At 34.4% G+C, this 22,732-nt stretch overlaps 2 protein-coding genes across 9 annotated transcripts in view; one reads left to right on the top strand and one right to left on the bottom strand.

The window, feature by feature from the left end:
- LOC150104068 (USP6 N-terminal-like protein) overlaps nt 1–22,732 on the top strand; it is a 615,889-nt gene that overhangs the window by 36,803 nt on the left and 556,354 nt on the right. The window lies entirely within an intron of this gene.
- Nucleotides 1–22,732, bottom strand: part of LOC150104069 (anoctamin-4) — a 201,312-nt gene that overhangs the window by 73,502 nt on the left and 105,078 nt on the right. The window contains exons 14-17 of the mRNA XM_090396392.1: nt 19,680–19,742; nt 17,114–17,188; nt 4,671–4,835; nt 1,642–1,678 (exon numbers count right to left, since the gene is read on the bottom strand). Coding sequence (XP_090252518.1) covers nt 1,642–1,678; nt 4,671–4,835; nt 17,114–17,188; nt 19,680–19,742 — 340 coding nt within the window. The remainder of the gene's footprint in view (nt 1–1,641; nt 1,679–4,670; nt 4,836–17,113; nt 17,189–19,679; nt 19,743–22,732) is intronic.

Here is a 22,732-nt window from a genome sequence, read left to right as displayed (position 1 = left end):
CCAGAATCTGTAACACACACACACACACACACATACACACACTTTTTATTTTATTTTATTTATTTGTGAAGATATATTGTCTATATTACAAGTATTAGTGACTTCTGATTCCGTAAATACATGACGTGGTTTGCTGATTAAGATTTATGATATATACAATATTCTCTTTCTTCTTCTTTTTGAAATCTTTGCAATCTGGCTCTATCTGTGGCTATGTATATAATACTGTATAATATACAAAATTATATACATTTATTATAGTTTTTGTAGTGTTATGTACTTTAATATAAATTATGATGTATGAATCGAATTTACTCCTACCATCTGTTAGAGTTGGACTAGAGAATTTAGATATTTTAAACTATTCTTCTTTCATTATAGCTATCACACACACACACACACTGGTTTATCCCGCACTTGGTATTAATTTTGTCCCCAAAGTGTTCTGTTGTGAGATCAGGGCTCTTTACAGTTAGTCAAGTTTCTTTCTCAAGCTATGTCGCAAAGCACATACTATGTTGAAATGCATTCTGTAAAACTGTCATTAAAGAAAGCACTACATTATCCAGAATTAGCCTACATCTGTTAGTACAACAAAAGCCATAGTCTAAACTAGGAGAAGCAGCTCTAGACTATTACATCTCCTCCACCAAACTTCACAGTTGGGATGGTGTAGTCAATTACAATGCTTTCCTTGGTCATCCTCCATACCCACGCTTGCCCATTAGATCAGTAGCGGACGCAGTATAATGTTACTTTATAGCACAGCTTCCAACGCTCTATTAACCAATTTTGATGTTCTTTACACCGCTCTTAACTATAGACAATTAACACTGCGGGCTGTTAATTGTCTATAGTCGTTATCAGTTAACAAAATATTGTCAATAGTCGATGTTTAGAGTAGGTACATCTGCTCTTCATCAGAGACCGAGAATATGCAGCTCGTTATATAGTGCCCTGTTACTAAGCTTGTAGACTCTTTGAACTTCTGGTTAGTCGTTTCCATATCGGCCCCCAAGATCCTTACCTCTGCACCGAGAATTTATGTGTGTATGTGTGTGTGTGTGTGTTGATTGAGATGGTATCCTCATTTTCCATTAACTCATGATTTTGATTTTGTATGATTCATTTTTTACCAATGTTATGAACAGACCGGCCACTATTATGGCATCATGTGATATTGTATATTATAATTCTGCTTTCGAAGTTATCACATTTATTAGAATATCACATTTATGAGACCATCACAATTTGAGAATAATCAAAATATCGCCTCACTGAAGCGATATTGCAGTTTTGCCTAAAATAAATATTTTGTTATACTTATCTTATTCCTATAGGCAATGAAATAACAAAGAGTTTTCTTTTTCATTTTAGGATTTAATTAATACAAGAAATGAACCCCGTTACACATTAAAACAAAACAAAAAAAATCCACATAGTCTATCCATAAGTCCAAAATTCCTACTAAAGATAAGATTTACATAATACATAAGTTTTATAGCTTTTAGAAACTGTTAACATAAAATTAATGAATTGATTTATTAGGCATTAGGTTTAGAAAAGATAGAAGTGTATATATATATATATATATATATATCAAATAACAAATTAAGTTTAGTTAATGGTTTTGTAACTTACCGATATTAGTCAATTTAGTCACTAATGTCCTATACACCTGCAAGTAAGAAAGAAATAATCGTTTATGTTAAATTCGATACAATAAATATTACAAAAAATTATATATATATATATATATATATATATATATATATATATATATAATTGACACTGTTAATGATTGACACTGTTAAATTTGTTTTCCGATTATATGCTAGAATATTTATGCAGAAATTATATAGAAGTTCTTGTAATATGCATAAATATAAATTTTGTAAAAAATAGAAATAAAATAAAATCTGCTTGTATTATAATATTATACTGAAGAAATGTCTTCGAATATTATTATAATCTACGGGCATATAAGTATCAAGAACGAAATTTGTTCAGCATTTATATATATATATATAGTATACACACTGCTTGGAAAGAAGTGAACGGACACCATGTTCCAAGGAACAAACAGCCATGGTTCCCTCTTAATGAGATGTAGGACCTCCTTTCGCTGCAATGACTACAGCAATCCTACGTAACATACTTTCCGCAAGCGCAAAATAACAATCAGTGAACGAACCATTCTTAATGCAGGCATGTAATGAGGTCCTGGACTGTTGTGGAGTAGACGTCTCTTGACCTCACCCGACGCTCTAGTTCATACCACAGATGTTCACTAGAGTTAAGATCAGAGCTCTGTGGAGGCCACTGAGGTGTAGTGACGTTCTTATCCACAAACCACGGTTACAGCAGCAGCATTATGACACAGTGCATTGTTTTGCTGAAACAGAAATGGTCAGTTCCGTAGAAACGCCACGAAATAGGAAAATTGCATTGTCCAGAATGTTCAGATACCTCTCGGAGTTCAGTGTTCCTGGTACCACAAAACAGAGGTCCGAGACCAAACCAGGAAAACTAAGACCATACCATCACACCGCCACCTCCGAATTTCATAGTTGGGGTTAAGCTCTGGTAAGATACGTTAACCGGGCATCCTCCACACTCACATCCGTCCATCTACTCGGTAGGGGTGTAGTGTGATTCGTCGCTCCATAACACAGCTTTCCAAGCTTCCACATCACACTATACACGCTCTTTGCATCGCTGAAGACAGCGCTGCATGTTGGTTCGGGTAATGTGGAGCTTGCATATTGCGGTCCTACCATGAAACCCATGTTGTGAGCCTCGGTTCTGAATATTTTTGTGCATATTCGTGTTCCAGTCGACAAACGTTGAATGTGGATTCCCAGAATCCACATTCAACGTTTATCGGCCGAAGAATGGTGTTTTTTACATATTAACCTTTGTAGTGCGTTACGGTGACATTTGGTGAGTGTGGTGGGTCGTCCACTGCAGGTAGCACTTGCAGTTGACTCCCTGTGCTTCCATCTCAGTATGGTATCACTAACCTGGGATGGCCCAATTTGCCGAACAGTTAGGCCTTCAACATGACATCCTAGCACAACGCCTCTTGTAAACTCCGTCAGTTCCCTTCTCACAGCCATTTCACCCGGATACAGTTGCACTGACTTAGGATCATCATTATTCTTCCAATTTATACCGGCTACGTGCACTGTGTGTGTGTGTGGGGGGAGGGGTAATCAAAGAGAAGAAAGGAATAATTTTAATGTGTTTCTTGAAGACTTAGAATATTGTGTGTTTAGAAAAATGCTATGGGGAAGACCGATCTGAAGGACAGAGGCATGTGGAATGAAGAAAGAGGATGAGAAGTTGTTCGGCGAGTCTGGTGCTGAACTATATGGATGTTGACCAGCAGCTGCCCCTATTCATACATGATTAGAAAGAAGGGAGGAATAATCGCTGCCAGTTCAGTGAGGCAGCGTCAGTGGGAATGCCTACAGAAAAGACATAATGTAGGAACAGAGCGTCCACGATTGTACAGAGTCATTGTGAGAGATAGGTCATCTATTAAGTGAACAGCTCTCTCTCTCTCTCTCTCTCTCTGGATACGACCTAGCATTTGAGGAAGGTTTTTGGTGCGTCCCCCCCCCCAGATGTGAGCGCAATTATTTTAATGTTGTTGGGTAGGTTTGGGATTTATGAAGTCTTAGGGATTGATTAAAAAGAAGTAATGTTTATGAAGAAAAAGATCAAGCTTTTGAGTTCATTATTTTAATGACCTATGCATTACTATACTGATTGATTAAATCTGAGCCTAGATTATTCTGCAGTAAAAAGACTCATATTTTTATGATATATGAGAGACATGGCCAAATTGCTGCTCACGAGGCAATTTTACATTTTATCGTATTTATCATAAAAGATAAAAATTCATGATAGAATATAATATTTTTCACAGACATATTTATGTCTATATTTATATTTAATATTTATTAAATTTCATTATTTTTAGTAATTCGCTTTTTTAGTAAATATCTTGCAGATCTCGCGATCTGCAATAATACTGCAGATCGCGATAGGCCCAAGAGCTACAATGTGGCTCTTTAGCCTAGGATACTTGGCCTGTAAGAAACGTCTGAAAACCGTAAGAAATTCCGGGTTTTAGCCCGGGATTCACAAAAATTACCATAAACGTACAATAAGTATACATAATAATTCTAGTTAAGATTAAGGGACATTATTTGATGGAGTTGTTTGCTGTGTTCTCACACCACATTTTATATCCCAGCCGACTAGAAACGCCTCTCTCTCTCTCTCTCTCTCTCTATATATATATAAAATAACATTAACAGATTTCTATATTATTATTATTATTATTATTATTATTATTATTAATGAAATATATTTTAAAGATATTTAAATTTATTTTAAGGTTCATATAAATACTTTTCAATTATATATGGAAATTGTGCAATAGGACGTTGACTTAGTAATGTGTTATCTTTTGCATTGACGAACTAACAGTTTCTTTTACTCTGTCAATAATACTATAGAACTATAGGAAACAATAATAACACATTCCCTGTATCAAACTTTATTAATAAAAAAAATAATAAATATTATTTGTGTGCTACTGCATTTTTGATTTTCGAGTTATACATTGTGTTAATGAAAAGAAATAAAAAGAAACTAACCCTATCCATGATTATGATGACAACGAGATTTAGAACTGATGCTGTAATGGACGTTGCTATTTTTGCATTAGGACTCCATAAAGGATCGTCGCTCGCGATTAACAAAGTTACAACAATGATGCGATACACTATCATCCCGAAGACTGCGGACATAAGTAGGCTAAGCTGAAAAAGATGAAAAAATTATTTTAGTGACTCTGTGAATGCATTTATTATGAAACATTTTAAAATAATTAAACAAAAATCTAATCCAAATTGCCAAGAGGAATCGAAAAGTGTAATATTTTTTCTCTATACATTTTTTCTCTATACATTTCACACGAAAATAAGTTTAGTGTAATAATTCTCATTATTTGTGAAATCTAACTTTTTCCGATTAAATTACTTCAAACAGTAGCAAAAGGCCATAGAACTTTACTTAAAAATCAAAATAATGCTGGCTATACTACTTCTTAAATTCATTTAACAGGAAACTATAGGAAAGCGTATTCAGAAAAGTTATTTCATCTCCACATAAATGAAAGGAGACCTCTAGAGTTTGCAGGTATATTTAATGAGTATTCATATCATATAGAATCTATTGATCGGTTCAAAGAATCGGAATTAACATAAAGATGTAGAAGCAAAAGATCCTCCTTGCAGGTGCTACAGAATATTTCATTCTTGCGTGCCATGCAGCATATCTCTTTCTCTGTATTACAAGTATTAATATTTAAGTTAGGCAAGAGCTCTTAAAGTTGAAAAAAAAAAACGTTAAAACGTTTTACTGAAATCGGATTTCCAAATATAAATCTCAATTATCAGATGTAACGATATCAGAAGATATGTTACAGAGAGAGACTCTAATCTTAATCTGCTTATCTCTCTCTCTCTCTCTCTCTAAAAAAAATAATAATAAATAAAAATAAATAGAAATAGAAAGAAAAGGAAGTAAATAGAATAAGTTGATCTCTAACCCTAGTCATTTCGGCTGACTAGAGCTCCTTCAGTAATTCAAAAAAAAAAAAAAAAAATATATATATATATATATATATATATATACACACACACACACACACACACACACACATATTGCAGTAAACTTGCTGTTGGCATATTCTGATGACTGGAAAAAAAGTTGATTGAAAGTATTATCGCCGCAGGTTATATTGTGCTACTTTCCGATGGAACTGAAATATGTCGAGAAGTGGTGGGATTGCAGTTTAGAATTACGGCGTAAGAAACTAAGGCCATGACGTCAGTGGCTTATGTCTAGTAATTGAGTTTGTTCTTCTCTCGCCGGTATGCTTATTTTGCGGGATATTTTGCTCAAAAACCCGAGTTTCCGGAAGAGGAAATCCCTATTATTATTATTTTTTTTATTTTTTTTTTTTTTTATTTTTATTTAAAAAACTTATAAAGTTCATCCTGTCATTAGCTGAGTTATTGATGGCAACCAAACCTCTAAAAGTATGAGGACAGTTTTTATTTTGCTACGCATTGTCTTGGTTTGCTCCATTTTTGTTAGATGGTTTTTTTTTCTCGGTTATAATGTTTTGGATTATAATAAATACGTGCACTGTTTGGAACGTATTTATTATAATAAATACGTTCCAAACAAGGCAGTATCTCTCTCAAGAACGGCGAAGCATGCGAAGCGTTCGGTGATTTGGTTGCATGTTTGCATGCTGTCGGTCTGTTTTAGATAGCACGGTATTAAAAAAATCATAAAAAACTGATTTTTAGAAGTAAATACTCAGGTATATCTCAACCACTCCGTATCGAACCAACTACTAACTCACTTTCGGTTGAAAAGTAACTGAAGTCTGACACTGCATCGAAGCTGATCTCAGTAAAGATGATGCACGACCTTAGGAATTTTGTTACAAAATTAGTTTCCTCTTCTCAGTTAAAACGTACACGAATTTTTAACATCCTTTTCTAAAGCACTCGGTTATCACTGAGATGTTTTTCAGCTCTTTCTTCAAAATATCGTATGGAACTTACGATATAAGACATTCCATGTCAAATTTTATTGTTGTTGTTTGTGCACTACATGCTGAGACCTGACTTGATATCGGATAGTTATAATTGTGCGGTATTTTATTTAGAAAAACATTATCTTATTAAGATAATTCAATGTCCAGTTACTACAGCGAAAACTTGCTGTTGGCATATTTTGATGACTGGAAAAAGGGATGTCATTTTGGAATTCCAGAAGCTATCTATTTGGGAATGATAAGTATTGAATAAATACCGTAGTACAGAACCATGACATTAGAAAAACCGGAAATCTGTGTAGGTGAGGACTCAGAATGTTTTTTTTTTCTCCTCCCTTACTGGTTTTGGTAATATATCTTGTAGATAGAGCCTCCATAGTTCACTTGGTTTCGATGGAATCCTTTGGTTGGAAGGACCTGGGTTCGAATCCCCTGTATGCACGAAGAACCTTTATCAAGACTTTACAATCAAAGGTGAGTTAGCTGGCCTCATACAGAGGTAAAGATTTTTTTTTTTTCTCCCGGAAACTCAGGTTTTTCGTCCCTCAAAACAGGCAGACCGGCTCCATGAATACGCAAATCGACAGGTAGGAAGATAACGGGAAACCACCTTGTTCTATAATAATCCCCTAGTAAAATAGTATTGCTACCGCACCAATCACTGGGTTGAAGAAAAACACGGACATCTTGTAGATAATGCATTTAAAAGAGTAATAATGCATTTTCTTTTTTGTTTGTTTGTTTTGCGTGTATATGCGTGGGATGTGATGTGAAGGTTTCATTGCATATTACAAGGGGTAAGGGAGCTGGAAAGTTCTGATAAACATCTAGAACAAAAATTAATTAATTTTTGATCGAGATGTTCTAATTAATTTTATGTCTTCTTATATATCCTAAAAGAAAAAGAACAAATTATTACAATTTGATGAAACGTGGAGGATAAAAGGTTTTATGATATGTTCGTTCTTGTGGTTATATCAGTTGCTTTAATATCATTTTTGTTCTAGGTGTTTAACAGAACTTCCCAGCTCACCCTCGTATACTCAGAGTACAGGCTTAAAATATTTAGCATTTGTTACTTCCCAGATTTTCGAGCAAGGCATATTTTTATTTTTTTAGGGTATGAGTGAGGTATGACATTTAAGTGATATTTGTGAGAGATCTTTTATCACACTAGGGTTCCCATAATGGATGAATAAGTTGAGAGTAAGTGCTGTTTAATATGATAAAGCTATTCATAAGCGAATATGTCTTCGTGATTCTTTGTGTATGGTATATGAGTTGTGTCATCTACATACTGATAGACTTGGCAATATAGCTGTATCTTTTTAGATCATTTAAGTATATACTGTGGAATGCTGCGGTTCAGTCTCAGTTTTGTTGCTATATGTGTCATTTAAAATTAAGGGGATAAAAATCCCTTGTTGTTTTACAGCCAGTAAGCGAAACTCTAAGATCGAGGACTACGATCTATGAGTTTCATGCATAAGAACTATCGGCGAATCCAAGCGTAAGTGACCACTTGGTCGTGCAACACCAAGGCAACTCGAAGCAAAGGTGGAGCAAGCTCCCTCACTATCCTTGATATTTTCTCTTAATGTAAAAACACAGCTCCTAGGAGATGTAATACTGTCATTACATTATGAGGAATTAATTATGAGTAATTACATTATTCCTCATAATGTAATTACAGTATTACATCCCCTAGGGGCTGTGTTTTTACATTATGAGAAAATATCAAGGATAGTGAGGGATCTTGCTCCACCTTTGCTTCGAGTTGCCTTGGTGTTGTACTACCAAGTGGTCATTTACACTTGGATTCGCCGATAGTTTTTCGGTATATATGAAACTCATAGATTCGTAGTTCTCGATCTTAGAGTTTTGCTTACTGGCAGTTGAACAAAAAGGGATTTGTATCCCCTTAATTATTAGACAATGCAGTCTTCTGTGCTAACTAGCGGCGGATTTAGCATACGTGGAGCCTAAACAAAACAGATGTGGGGCCAAGAATAAAAAAGCATCATAATCATAAATAATCATTAGGTTATGAAATATAACCTCAGGGTCTTCATAATTCAGCAACTATGGTTGTATCTCAACCATAAAAACACAGTTTTGTTTTACTTTATTTTAATTTTACATATTTTCTCGGACTTAGGCTTCAAAACAGCGTTTACCTATAAGCGGCATATACACTAACAACGGTCCTGTATACTGTAATGATTATTATATTATATGAAGATGTATTATATTTTTTTTACTAAAGGTTTCTCCGTTTTTTCCCTTAGCGCTTATGCTAGAGAAAAACAAAATTTGTTAATAAATGTCATTTGATTAAGTTCCAACGAGTAATAATGCTTAAGAAACTTTCGTTTTGTCTGTTTCTGTATCTGCATCTGAAATTCCTTACCTGAGATCTTTTTTTTTTTTTTAATATTCTCTTAGTTTTGAATTAAACAATGTTATATTCAGTCGAAAATGAAAAACGATTAGAAGTTTCGCAAACTTTTATGTTGCAAATAATAAATACACTCAGTCTACAGTACAAAGGTTAAATCGCAATACAACTAGTATTTGCATTGTTTATCGAATGAATTAATCGACTGGTTGATTATGTCACCCAGTAACAATCGTAGTAGTGAAAGTTTATGTATAGGAGCAAAAAATTGATCATTCCCCCCCCCCCGATTACTGCCATACTTATTGAATACTATACGTCAAGATTTTTTTTATATTACTGTATTTATTGTTGCAATAGACACAAACTAAGGAAATATTCAACAAGTTTCGCTACTCATACATTCGAAGCACTTAGTGTAAGTGGCCTGTGTGTGACTGTCGCATCGCAAAACTTCTCAGTGTGTGTGTGTGTGTGTGTGTGTGGAGGGGGGGGGGTTAGTGGGTCTAAGCTAAATTTAGGAACTGATCTAAATGTCTCTGGGATCCTGCTGAAAGTAGACTGCTCAGAAGCTGAAAAAAATCGTATTGCCACTCTATTTAAATCTCGAGGTGTCTATGAGCGTACCTTTTTGCACCTATTGGAAAATCCGCCACGATTCCTCACTCCGCAATGTGCCTCTTGTATCCAGGTTTCCAACTCGTCGATTTGGTACGAGACGGTTGTCATTAAGAGTGCCTACTGTGCGTGATGTTGTTGTCCCCCAAGCGGTAATGAAACCAACCAGTCTTCCTTTCCCTGCTATTCAATGTTTCGAAAAGGTGTAACTATCTCGCATGTGGTGCAGTATAATCATCCTATTGCAATACCTCCAACGAGAGCTAGGAAAGTGTGCATTTACCTTGGGTTCTAAATTAAGAAACTGAAAGCTGCACTAAGGCGAAACACACCTAATTATATCATTCTATAGTAATTACGAAATTGTTATTATTATTATTATTATTATTAACGGGCATCTTCATGGAGTATAAAGACTCGTCGCAGGAGGCCCGGAGAATTGTTCACAATATGCCTATCATACCACCCACAATCAACCAGAATTTCACCATGGAAGGTAGAAACTAATCATTATTCACACAGCAACCTATCATACCTCTCCTTAAAATTCCCTGACGAAGAACTAGCAACAGCTGCAGGCAATCCATTCCACTCATTCGTCACCCTGGTAGCAAATAATTTAGACCTCATATCCTTGCTAACTGAAGCGTTATTCAACTTCCAATGATGACGTGTTCTATCCCCCACCTGCCATATAATGAATGCTTTCTCTCACTTTCATTATATAAAGCCTTTCACCAACTTGAATGTTTCTATTACGTCACCTCTCTTCCTTGCATTTGACAGTTTTTTGTAAGCTACAAATCTTCAACATCTCTTTATCCAGAATATTAACATTCCACAGGCCCGAAACCATCTTGGTTACCTTCCTCTGGATCCTTTCAACCACCTCCATACCACCAACAAACCCAGGTGAACAAATTTGAGCACAGTATTCCAGATGTGGACGTATCAGACTTATAAAAAGGAATAATGTTGTTGTTGTTTTTTGTCCCTACTAGTCAACGTATTTGGGAGCATCCAAGTGATCTTCTGAGCTGTTTTTGCCAATATTTGCAATATGATCTCTGAACTTTAGTTACCTATCAATCATAAAACCCAGATCCCTGGTCTCATCAATTTCCAGCATCAATAGAATACGCAGACTGAAACCTTTTCATTCCAAAGTGAATAATTTTACATTAAACTGCATTAAAAGAATATCCGTTATCCTTTGATCACAATAACTGCTTATTCTTGGGAGGGGGAGACATCCCAGCTAATCCTGTGGAAAAATTCGCATTGAGATTTTCTAGTATTCTGAGCATCTCCAGTTTGTCTGCTTCAAAGTTCTTTTTAAAATTCTAGTTCATTTAATTGATAATGAAGACTAATCCATAGAAAATGCAACATGTAACATATTTTTATAATAACTTCGAATCGGTTTGTCCAATTTTTGGATAAAAAATGGTCTAATTTAAACTACAATTAAGACTCTTTGACAAATTTAGTAAAGATCCCAAATACCAAGGGGCGAATATTCCGGGTGTGCGGTGCTCATCCACGAAATATCAGTATCACCGATATTATATTTTTGCATTTATTCCTGTTAAAGACTCCCCCAATTGTTTACACACTTAAAATTGAACACAATATACTAATCCTTCATTGTCCTCTTCACGAAGGTAATAAAGCATTAGTGCTTCATGAAGAGGGCACTTTTCGCCGCGTAAACATTGCGTCACATTCGCATTAATAGCCAGGGTGTGCTTTCAAATGCATACACCTTTGAGCCCTTCGAAAAGATGTAAAGAGGACGCAGCGGTGAAATTCTTAGCTTTCTAATATTTTTAACCCGCTGAGAAGGCGCGGGCCGGGTGAGCTAACATTTTGAGCTCACCTAGCGACTGTGATTGGTTATTGTATCAACCAATCTAATTGAAGTTGTCACTTGTCATGAGTTGAGCGCTTTATGTAATCGATGGCTGTATTACTTACAAACAGTTGTTATACATGTTTTCTGGAACTGAAAATTTGAAGTGGATGTTAGGAGAAAAATGCTAATTGTTTTTTTTTTCTTTTGCTTGAAAGTATAGCATCTGTTGAGGTTGCAAAGCTTTTTTAATGGTATATAGAGACATTTTTATTCTAGTCTTCGGAAACAACAGACAGTAAAAATATCTATTCCTGAATAAAAAATGAATATTCTGTGTATTATAAGACGTAATTGATCTACAACAAAAATGCCAGCATATGTGAGATTGATAAGACAGACGAACTGCTGATACTAAAAAAAAAAAAAAAAAAAAAAAAACTAATGAATTTAGGATTCCTGAAAGTGTGGATAATTTCGATAATGATTGGATGTTATGTATACTGCGTCTCAGTAAACAAAATTTTTAAAATTCTTGGAAAGCGGAGCGAAATATATACAAACCAGAGAAATACACATAACATGTGCAACAAATTTTACGAGATGATTTGCTGCTCCATCAAGCCATATTTATTCCTGCAATATTCTCTCTCTTCATAAGTTTTTTTTTTAATTATGCCATCATAAATTTACTTGTTCATGTTTAGACTTTATAGGACCGTGCTATTCGCTCTACCCAGCAACTTATAGAACACACATATCACAAATGATAATTATTAATAATTCGTTTACCATTAATGAAAGTGTTTCTACTCACACTTATTCTTTCCTATTCTTACATGTTTTATAAATGATGGTTCACATATTTTCATCTTTGAGTATTTCAAATATACCAACCAAATATAGCAATCTCCATTGTTGTTTTCTAATAAATCCTAAAACAGATTGTTCCCCCACTCTACGCAGAAGTATTCAAAGTTATACTGCAATTAAATGCATTGGACCAATTAAGATGAGCGCTGATGTGCTATGCCCCTCTCAAAACTTTCTTACATCGATAAAATTACAATCGCACGGTCATGGGCGTCCGCCGGGGGACGGAGAACTTCCCCCGGGATCGATTAAAAAATTCCACAAATTATAATCTTAAAATTGATTTAGATATGTAATCTTACACTCTCTGTCTTAAAATTTTATTATGGGTTGGCCTGTTTCGGCCCACGGAGTAACCATAGAACACATGTTTTATTGCTGCAATAAAACAAGTGTTCCTGTTTTTGGTTCATCTTTTTCTGATTTGTGAACAGTGATCGGTTAGTTTCCCTCTGTGTCTAGTGAGTCACTGAGTTAAGTGTGAATTGTAAATTTATAGTGAGACAAATTTAAACAGGAATATACATTTTTAAAAGGTAGATGTAATTTAATATTATTTTACTTGTTAGTTTTATAATTTTTTTGCTGAAATAATTTAATTTAGGATGAATTAATTAGTAGATTTTTAATAAAATATGCCGGTCAATTTTTTTTTATTTAAACTGAATAATTTAATTTAGGATTAATGAATTAGTTGATTTTTAATAAAATATGCCAGTCAATTTTTTTAAATATGAAATTATACTAAAAAACTATTAATTCTGAATACCTTCCCCCCCAAGAATTAAAGATCATTAAAATCAATGCAAAATGAAATTGTATTTATAGTTTATATCGACAAATAATTACATAAAAAAAACCCTAAAAGACGTCTATTGATGTAATTATTTAATTAAATCAATAATTATAAAAATTTGTTGATGTAATTATTTGTCTTCAAGCTTTGCCTTCCTGGAAAATTTTCTACTGACGCACGCCCATGCATATGGTCAAATTGACGTGAAATTTTGCAGCACACCCAACCGAAATAATGGGCACACGCCTCCACTGATATACTATATATATATATATATATATATATATATATATATATATATATATATATATATATATATATATATATATATATATATATATATATATATATATATATAAGAGGTTTGAATTTGAATTTTCCTACTCAGCTCTAAAAAAAACTGCATATCTGTTTAATGTGTTATAGCCTTATTGCCATTGCTGTTTTCTTAATTTTGGAGCAATGACACTATTAAAACTCACTATATTCCCCCACCATCAGGTTTCATAAAAAGTAATTCTTTATCGTTCATTATATGCTTAAGTTCTCAAGGTCACAGACGTACAAGGGGACTTTGATCTTCACCTAAGAAAGGCTATTGTCGTAATGCTTGCCACCGTCGTTACTACACTCCTGCCTTTGTGTTACAGGAAGTAGAACTTCTATTGTTAGAAACCTGTTCCCCCCCCCCTTTTTTTTTTGTTTACGCAATCGTTTTGTATAGCACCACATACAATTTATCTCTATGTAAGTAAGCAGCTATTTCAATTGATGAAAATAAATCGAACATAATACTATATTTTTCTTTTCATTTATTTCAATTTTTAAAAAAAATAACTTTTTCTTTCTTACATTGATATTTTTGTTAAGGTTTTTTATAAATTAAGAATTGCATATTATAAATCGCCTCGCGAAGTCATTTTAGAATAAGACTTTCCTTAAATTCAACAAACTATAAACCTATCTCCACCTTAGTGATATGTACAAATTAGTTTCTATACCTAGAATAGGGAAGTATATTTTCTCTTTGACTGGAGAGGGGGTGAAGCAAATGGTTAAATATGTTGAACATCTTTTGAAGATACCACCGACCTGTATTGTCGCAAATGATTATGTTATTATAAATATCATAAAGATGTTGATGTCATTCAGAAAACCAAACCGTTCAAGCAGAATTAAGGTTTTTTATAAATTAAGAATTGCACATTATAAATCGCCTCGCGAAGTCATTTTAGAATAAGACTTTCCTTAAATTCAACAAACTATAAACCTATCTCCACCTTAGTGATATGTACGAATTAGTTTCTATACCTAGAATAGGGAAGTATATTTTCTCTTTGACTGGAAAGGGGGTGAAGCAAATGGTTAAATATGTTGAACATCTTTTGAAGATACCACCGACCTGTATTGTCGCAAATGATTATGTTATTATAAATATCATAAAGATGTTGATGTCATTCAGAAAACCAAACCGTTCAAGCAGAATTGGGGTATCTAGGTAAACAGAAAGAGAAATAAATATGGGTTTGGATTCACATATTTATTTCTATAGGATCTAGAGGATATAGTGGAGAAATAAGATCGCAGGAACAACAGGAAACATCCTTGATGTGATGCCTTTGAGAGAGAGAGAGAAAGAGAAGAGTGGAGAAACGTAGGAGAGGTTTTACTCAGTAGTGGATGCAACAAGCTGATATTGTCGTTATCACAAATTATTCTTGCCAACTTTCTTCCACATTCTGCAATATTGGCATTACCTGCAGATGTATATTTTTAAATTTCAGGCATACCTTGGAGTAAGCGGCATCAGGACATAGCCCTTTATAGGATTGGGGGAGAAGGAAGAAATTTTAAATCATCATGAGCTATAGGCTGAGGATAGAAAAGTTATCGTGTACTCTATCATCGGCGTGTTTTCTCTGCAAAATCTATCGATTTTTCTTAAAAGCGAATTCTGTATGGAATAAAAATATTCTATATATACACTGCAGAATCGAGAATAATTCCGGAATTTTACTTTCGTAGGAAAGTCCTACTCGCCAATCTGTGCGTTCTTATGTAGCCAACTTGAAATGCAACAATCACCATTCAACCATTATGCCAACTATTCATCAGACTGTTTGACCATTCTCCGCTCTTCTTTTCCTTTCTTATTTTTCTTTCTGTCATTTTTATTTATTTATTTGCATAGACGGCATGGGGACGATGCTGCGGTTACTAGTAATCACATAACCCCCCTCCCCCCACACACAAAGTTGTGGATAATAGTTCATAATTTGAAAAAAAAAAAAAAATTTGCAACCCTATATTAATACTAAAAAAACTTGGAGAATATACTGTAGTACATTTTTTTTTAATCCTGAGCCCATACAAGAGAAGTTGGTTAATCAACCTATAGAACCATGTATGCAGAGGCGTAGCTAGGTGGTGGTGGTGGGGGAGGGGGGCTGCGGAGGGGGACGATCCGCCCCGGGAGGCACTTTGAACCTTTTTGAACTTTCGCAGTTAATTCTAAAATACAGTCTCGAGAACTCATTTTCAAATATTGTAATACTACTGCGAATTTTCCTCACAATTGCTGTAAGTGTTGCTAGTTGTGAGAGGAGTTTTTCTAAATAAAATTGATTAAGAATTACCTACATTACTATGAAGTAGACTTCGCCAATGTCATCGACGATTTTGCTAACAGAAAAGCACGAATGAAGTAGACTTCGCCAATGTCATCGACGATTTTGCTAACAGAAAAGCACGAAAAATAACATTTTAGAATATTGAAATTAAATTTTTACTTCAAAAATAAATATAGTGTTTTAATTTATTTCCCTATACGTCGTTTTGACTTTTTGTAATATTTTTGGTGTGTATTGAGAGGGGCGGCAAACTCAGGGACCGCCTAGGGCGACAAAAGCTCTAGCTCCACCACTGCATGTATGGGTACATTTACTGTACTGATTCATCTTTTTTAAAATTTATGATGATTCTTTGAATGTTCTGACGAAGGAATACCCAAATCAGTGTAACAGGGAAGATGTTTTTTTTTTTTTTTTTTTCATCCAAAACTTGGAGCAAGCAGATCTCCGACATGCTATGCTTCGCATCATTCTCTGGTCATCACAACGTAAATCGCGCACATGCAACATTGTTAGTTATTTTAAATATTCTGTATTACTAATACCGTAACTTGCTTTTTGAAAAATCCGGTCAATGTAATATCGGTTTAGGTTTTTATATATTTTATTTTATTTTTTTAAATTTCTTGTCGCCATCTTGAAGAAGTGTACTAGAATTCAAACGAAACTAATAGCCTTAGTTGCTCCTGCCGTAAACAAACAAAGAAAAGAAAAGAAAAAAGTAATTAGAACTTCTAACTGTTCCAGGGAACGGTTTCCATGTAGGCATAAAATGGACATAAACCATCATGATAGCAAAGACTTTTTTGAGTATTTCTCGCACATGTTTATGAGAACATGTATGAGAGAAACTCATAACGACATTAATCGATGTTTATTCATTTTGAAAAGCACACCAAATTAGAATGAATTTGCATTCAAAATCTTACGCATGGAATATCTGTGCCTTGATACAACGAGAATACTGTTAAATAAAATTGGACAAGCAGATAAGGACTGTTCTACACTTCGCGAATTCTAGCTTTCATTACCCCACAAAAATCAGTCTGCAATTGCATCTGGCAGGCTCATTATCGGATTAGACAGCTACTGTTATTGATGTGCCACCTTATTTCCGTTAGTGGCTCCAAGGACGGAAGAAGCAGATGCGCTTAGGGTTTATGACTTAGTTATTCCTTGAGAAGAGAGGCCTAAAATTTCAGGTGGAAACAACCAGGTAAAAGCAGTTATTTAAAAACTAATTTCGGACTCTAGAAGCATTTATAAAAACTGAATTTTTGCTAATAACTATACTTACGATAAACAGTACTGCAGCGTTAACACTTAGAAGTCGGCCAATTTTATTCCAGAATGGAAGATATGGTTCCAGTGCCTAGAAAAAGAAAATAGAGCGGGAAAAAAGAAAATTGATATTTTAAAACTTCGCGTAGATTATTATATAAAACCAAATTAACTTCCGTGACAGAAATCGATGTGGTACAGATAGATATTAGGTGTGTTCTGTCATGGATGCTCTTAGTAAGTTAAAAATTGAAGAAATTTCTCATGTGTAATCCAGAGTTTATTCTTAATTCAATGCACACACACACTATTCATCTGCTTGTTAACCTATTTTCGTGTTTTTCCCACATTATTTTAAATCCTAATGTATGAAAGTAGCTTGACATTTTACTGATCTAGCTCTAATATGATAAGTTAAAGCTTCATTTCTAATTTGTGTGTGTGTGTGTGTGTGTGTGTGTGTGTGTGTGTGTGTGTGTGTGTGTGTGTGTGTGTGTGTGTGTGTGTGTGTGTGTGTGTGTGTTATCTTGTAAAAACAAAAGTTACGCTTCATTTAGCTTATAGTATACTAATTTGGAGTCACCATTTAATGAAAGATATTGATATGATAAAGATAGTGATGCTGAACCTCGAAAATAGAAAAGGATCAGTATTTAGTAAGGTCCAGGAAAATATTCTGTAAATTTTGGATTTACATAGTTCAAGGTTTTTTAATGAAAAAGAGGAACATATTGTACTCTCATCTGCAAAATTATGTACCTGGATCTGCGGCTATTTATAGATGAGTTCTTTTTTCTGTAAGGAAGGAGAGTGAGTGTAAGAGGAGCTATAAAATATTCTTGTATTATCTTGAAGTTGGCCAATGAAACGCCGTCCTACAGCCAGTACGGTATGCCGATAGCAAGGAAACTGGTAAGTGATCCAATATCGAAAGATAATGATAGATAACAACATGAGGAAACGTTAATCAAAAGCTTGTAACCTTTTATGAATCAGCATTGGCAGTCTCTATATCGGCAAGAATTTGCTAGTAAGAAATGGTAGCAAAAGCTAATTCATTGGTCAACATATAGGCTTTCTTGATACTGAGCCAGTGACATCGGAATAGGACCGCATGAAAAAGCGACGAAAAATAGGTGCAGCATTTTAAACAAGCGTTTTGAGTGTAATCGAAGCAATCCTATAGGACGAGGTTTCGGTATTCCAAGTCGATTGTTATTCTTCTAAACTCTTTCTATCCAAAAAAAAAAAAAGAAAAGAAAATACCCCACAGAAAATATTGCAACGTCAATACAATTTTCTATGATAGGAAGAAGTTAACCTGGATCATCTACGCTAGTAATTGTACGAGTGTAAAAATTTAGACTTCTTGTCTCCACGTTTTTATACATTTCCTACATGTCCTTTGTTTTTAGGTTATGTTAATATTAGTTGCACTATTTGAACCACGTAAAAAAGGGGTGTTTGCGCGTGATTGGATAGAGTTACCACCAGTTCGTTTAAATTCAAATTTTAGATAATGCACTTGGGCATGAAAATTCCTGTTTTTGGCCCTTTTTAAAATCATTTTTGGATTAGTTATTAATTTGTTTGCGTCTGTTTTCGGTTTTAATTTAGGAAAAAATGAAAAAGAATTCAAAGAAACCTACTTATGACATTCTTGACTTATCTTGGATAGTCTTGCTATACTTATGGAAAAAACGGGCTTACGTGAGTACAATTAGTACTCACGTAAGCACGTTTTTATAAGTGATATGGAATAAACCATATTCCGTATGTGAATAAACGATTGTGAGGAATAAACTGTGCGAGGAATAAACGACTCCAGAGCTATAAGAATTATTTCAGTGGATATCAACATAAACATTTTGAGCTGAGGAGTGAAATCATTATTCTACCTAAGAAAGTAGAGAAAAAAAAATATCATCAATGCAGTGTCCCTTCGATGTTCAAAATATCCAATGCTGAGAGCAAGTGTACTAATGGTGGAGATGCAATATTTAGAAATACATTCTACGTCGTTCAAGTGTGCAGCGTGTTATTCTGTAGAACACCCGGATTACAGAGAAATAAGTTCTTTAAATATATGTTAACTAGTTGCAGTTTCCGTGGATGAAATAATTTACTGTATCCTCCCCAAACTCCTACATGGATGTTGAAATGCATTCGCACTTTCCACGAATACTAACAATCTATAAAGTAAGCTATGTAATAATCAGGATATAAAGCAACTGTATTTCATTTTTTATTTTTAGAGTAATTTTTATTTTGTTTAATATTTATTTTATGTTTACTCTAAAGTTATTTTTAGAATAATGGGCTATTCAGTAAATAATAATAATATTAAATAAAAAAAAATAAAAAAAGAGAGTCTTGTCTTATTTCTGTGAATATTGATGCTTGAAGCTTTTTCATGCAGTGAAAAGTGAAATGCAAGTGCGCCTTTCATTAGGAATGACTGTGATTTAAGCGTGAACTCGCTGTGGCTATTTTTAGCATCAAAATAACCACAACATGGTGACTTACAGGCAACTTCGTGCAAAAGATGAATGAACCACGATTATATAATTTCACGTACATACCATTGATATGGGATTCAGTCGGTACGCGGTTACTTTACTTTCGTATTCTGGTCTTACCAGTTCCTATATAAAGTAAAATTAATGTTATTCAACATTTACATACATATTTCAGTTATCAAATGTCAATTTTTGCTAATGCAATATTTATATTACCAATCACAGGATTTGTCTTTCGATTGTGACGAAAGATGCAACAGTTTCATTTTAAAATAATGTGATCGTCTTTTGGATCAGAACATAAACCTAGCCTTATAGGACACGCATCAGTTCTAAGCAAGTTTCTAAACACTGATGCATATCCTGTTCTGCTTAATTTATACAACGCTCTGTGTTTCAGAACTGAAACAGAAGTTTCATGGACGTTTGTAAATAGTTTAGTATTTGCATCTGCATTAGTATTTACATTTTTGCGAGAAATAATCATACATAAAACCGTAGTCTTTAGTTACTTTGGTCAATCCCAACTAAGCCACAGAAGCCTGCGTATGTCTGTCAACACTGAGTGAAAAGTAAGTGAAAGTTTGGAAGTAACTGAAAACAATAAAAAATCTTCCGTCTTTTCACGACATTTATGATAATAACAGCTTCACAACTTTGGTTGGTTTCAACGATTCAAACATAGCTTGCTGCAGCATGCAGAGGCAAATTACTAATGTGGTATTCAACAAATAGATCTTCCCCCTTCCTTCCAAAAGGAATCCTTAAAAACATGAAATTAGAGCTCCATAAGTCAATAAGGTTGTCCATAATTGTGTTCAATGTGTTCTCCAGTTGGTGTTGTACAGTCAACTGGAGTGCATCTCATAATACACAACACCAAAACTGCAAAGGTCGTATATATATATATAATTTTTTTTCTTTGCAGTGTGATGGTGGTTCGTCCGATGTAATGAGTTTTCAGGTGAGTGGCATTTACAGTAAAAAGATTGTCTTTTTGTTTGTTTGTTTGGATTTTGGCCAAAATAACTAAGGCTTTGAGTCCAAAGTATGCTGTTGACTGAGTGTGTTCGTTGTTTTTTTGGGATGAAAAACCCCAACTTTCCAGTAAGAGAACCCTTCTTCTTCTTCTTCTTCTTCTTCTTCTTCTTCTTCTTCTTCTTCTTCTTCTGTATGAGACTGGCTAACATGTCTTCAGTTTAAAAAAATTCTTACAAAAGTTTTTCGCGTCCTAGGCGAATTCAAACGTGAGTTTTTCCAACCAAAGGACACCGATTGAGTAGACGTGAAGATTATATTTACACGTGCCCATAACACATTGTGTTAGATAGCGGAGAATGATATCCTCTGCAGTGCATCATTCAAAAATAAAGCATCGTATGTAGTCTTTTTGGACAGCTCCTCTGTACCTATATTGTGGCAGTTTTGCGGCATTTATCCTTAATGTCCTAACTACTGGGAAAAAGCTTTCCCAGAAGAAATGGCCTCCTTCTCCATCCATATGTGATACCAGTAAATAACGTTTTGATTATTTCCATGGTAACTTTATTGTAACTGGCGTATTTTAACATTTCTAAATTAATTATGGTTGCAGATTTAAGTTTGACAATCTCTGCCCTTAAAGCAGCTTACTAAAACTTATTTTTAAAAGTTCTTCCTGCATAGTGTAGGCGTATTCTGTATGAAAGATTTTCATTTACTTTAATAAACAGCTGCTTAGAACTGCCAACGCTGCTTTTACTTATTGAATGATTGAAAAATCAATTCAAAAATAATATCGGTTCAGTGATATTTGAGGATATTTTCTAAGTTAAGAGATAAATAGAAACTAGGTATTGGTAGGAATTTGTACAGCTTTGGAGAAAATGCCTTCAGGATCATATGCATCATTTCCATTGCAAGCCATAATAAGTTTGAATATTTTTATCATTTCTCACCTAACTATGTCACAATATTTTTCTTTGTTGTGAAATAACATTTCCTTAGGCTGTAAAGTTTATCGCTCACAGAAATCGTGAAACTGAATATTCAAATCACCAATTTCTTTTGACTGCTAGAAAAGTGGAGATCACTATGCCCACAGTTTTCTGTTTACTTTGAAAACTTTTCAGAAGAAGAAGAAGAAGAAGCACGATTATTCTATTTATTATTCGTTTCATTTCTATATTTCTTAACGATATAAGTCTTTGGTGTTAATCAACACAGTACATGCTGCGGAAACGGACTCCTAAAGTAGTAGTAGCAGTAGTAGTGTGATCATCATCAACTTGGAAAACATGGAAATCACACTGTTAGTTTTACATCTTAGGCGAGTTTGGTGAAGAGCACGTTGGTGCGTTCTGTATTAGTATGTGTGTTTCTTAATGCTCAGAAAAAGGGATTTTCAACAAATTATTATTTCCGCCAGTACGAATCACAAAATCAGCGGACATCCACATTGAAAACATAATTAATTCATTAATTATATGTGTGTGAGAGAGAGAAAGAGAGAGAGGGGGGGGGGGGGGAGATGTTAATAAATCGATTTTCTAGGGAAAAAACCTCCACGGGAGATTTTTATTTATTTTTAATTATTTGATTTTTTTTTTCCTCGTCCGAAGACAGGCTTAGAAAAGTTCCTTCAGTGCGATTAGGATGGAACCTAACATAGTATTTCTTCGGACAGCCTAGCTCTAATGATGCTGACGTGATTTCCACACAACTATACAAGCACTTGTCATTCGGCAATGTTTTCAAATTTTGACATTGTTAATATATTGTATAGTTGCAACAGCATTATAAGAGATGTTTTGTAAATCCCTCTTAAGGAAAATCGTAAAATTATGAGCCCGCTTTTTCTCGAATACTGCATACAAGTGACAAACTACGAGACACGGCAAAATATGACCACAAGAACGCAAGGTAAATGACTGTAGTTGCTCAGAATACTAGAAATATGACGTAGTTCAGTTATCCAACCTCCGGTTATCATATGTTATGATATCAGTCATGGGGTTATCAAGCAGTTATTATGGCTGCAGCACAATTAAAACATTAGAGAACAGTGGCCGACGTCATTAAAAGATGGAAATGTAATGCTGAAAGAAATCCTCAGACAGACAATGTAAACTGACGGA

This window comes from Typopeltis vanoorti, chromosome 8, assembly GCF_054136105.1.
Source record: "Typopeltis vanoorti isolate ZY-2024b chromosome 8, IOZ_Tvanoo_1.0, whole genome shotgun sequence".
Taxonomy (NCBI): Eukaryota; Metazoa; Arthropoda; class Arachnida; order Uropygi; family Thelyphonidae; genus Typopeltis; species Typopeltis vanoorti.
This window is presented reverse-complemented; position numbering and strand designations above follow the sequence as displayed.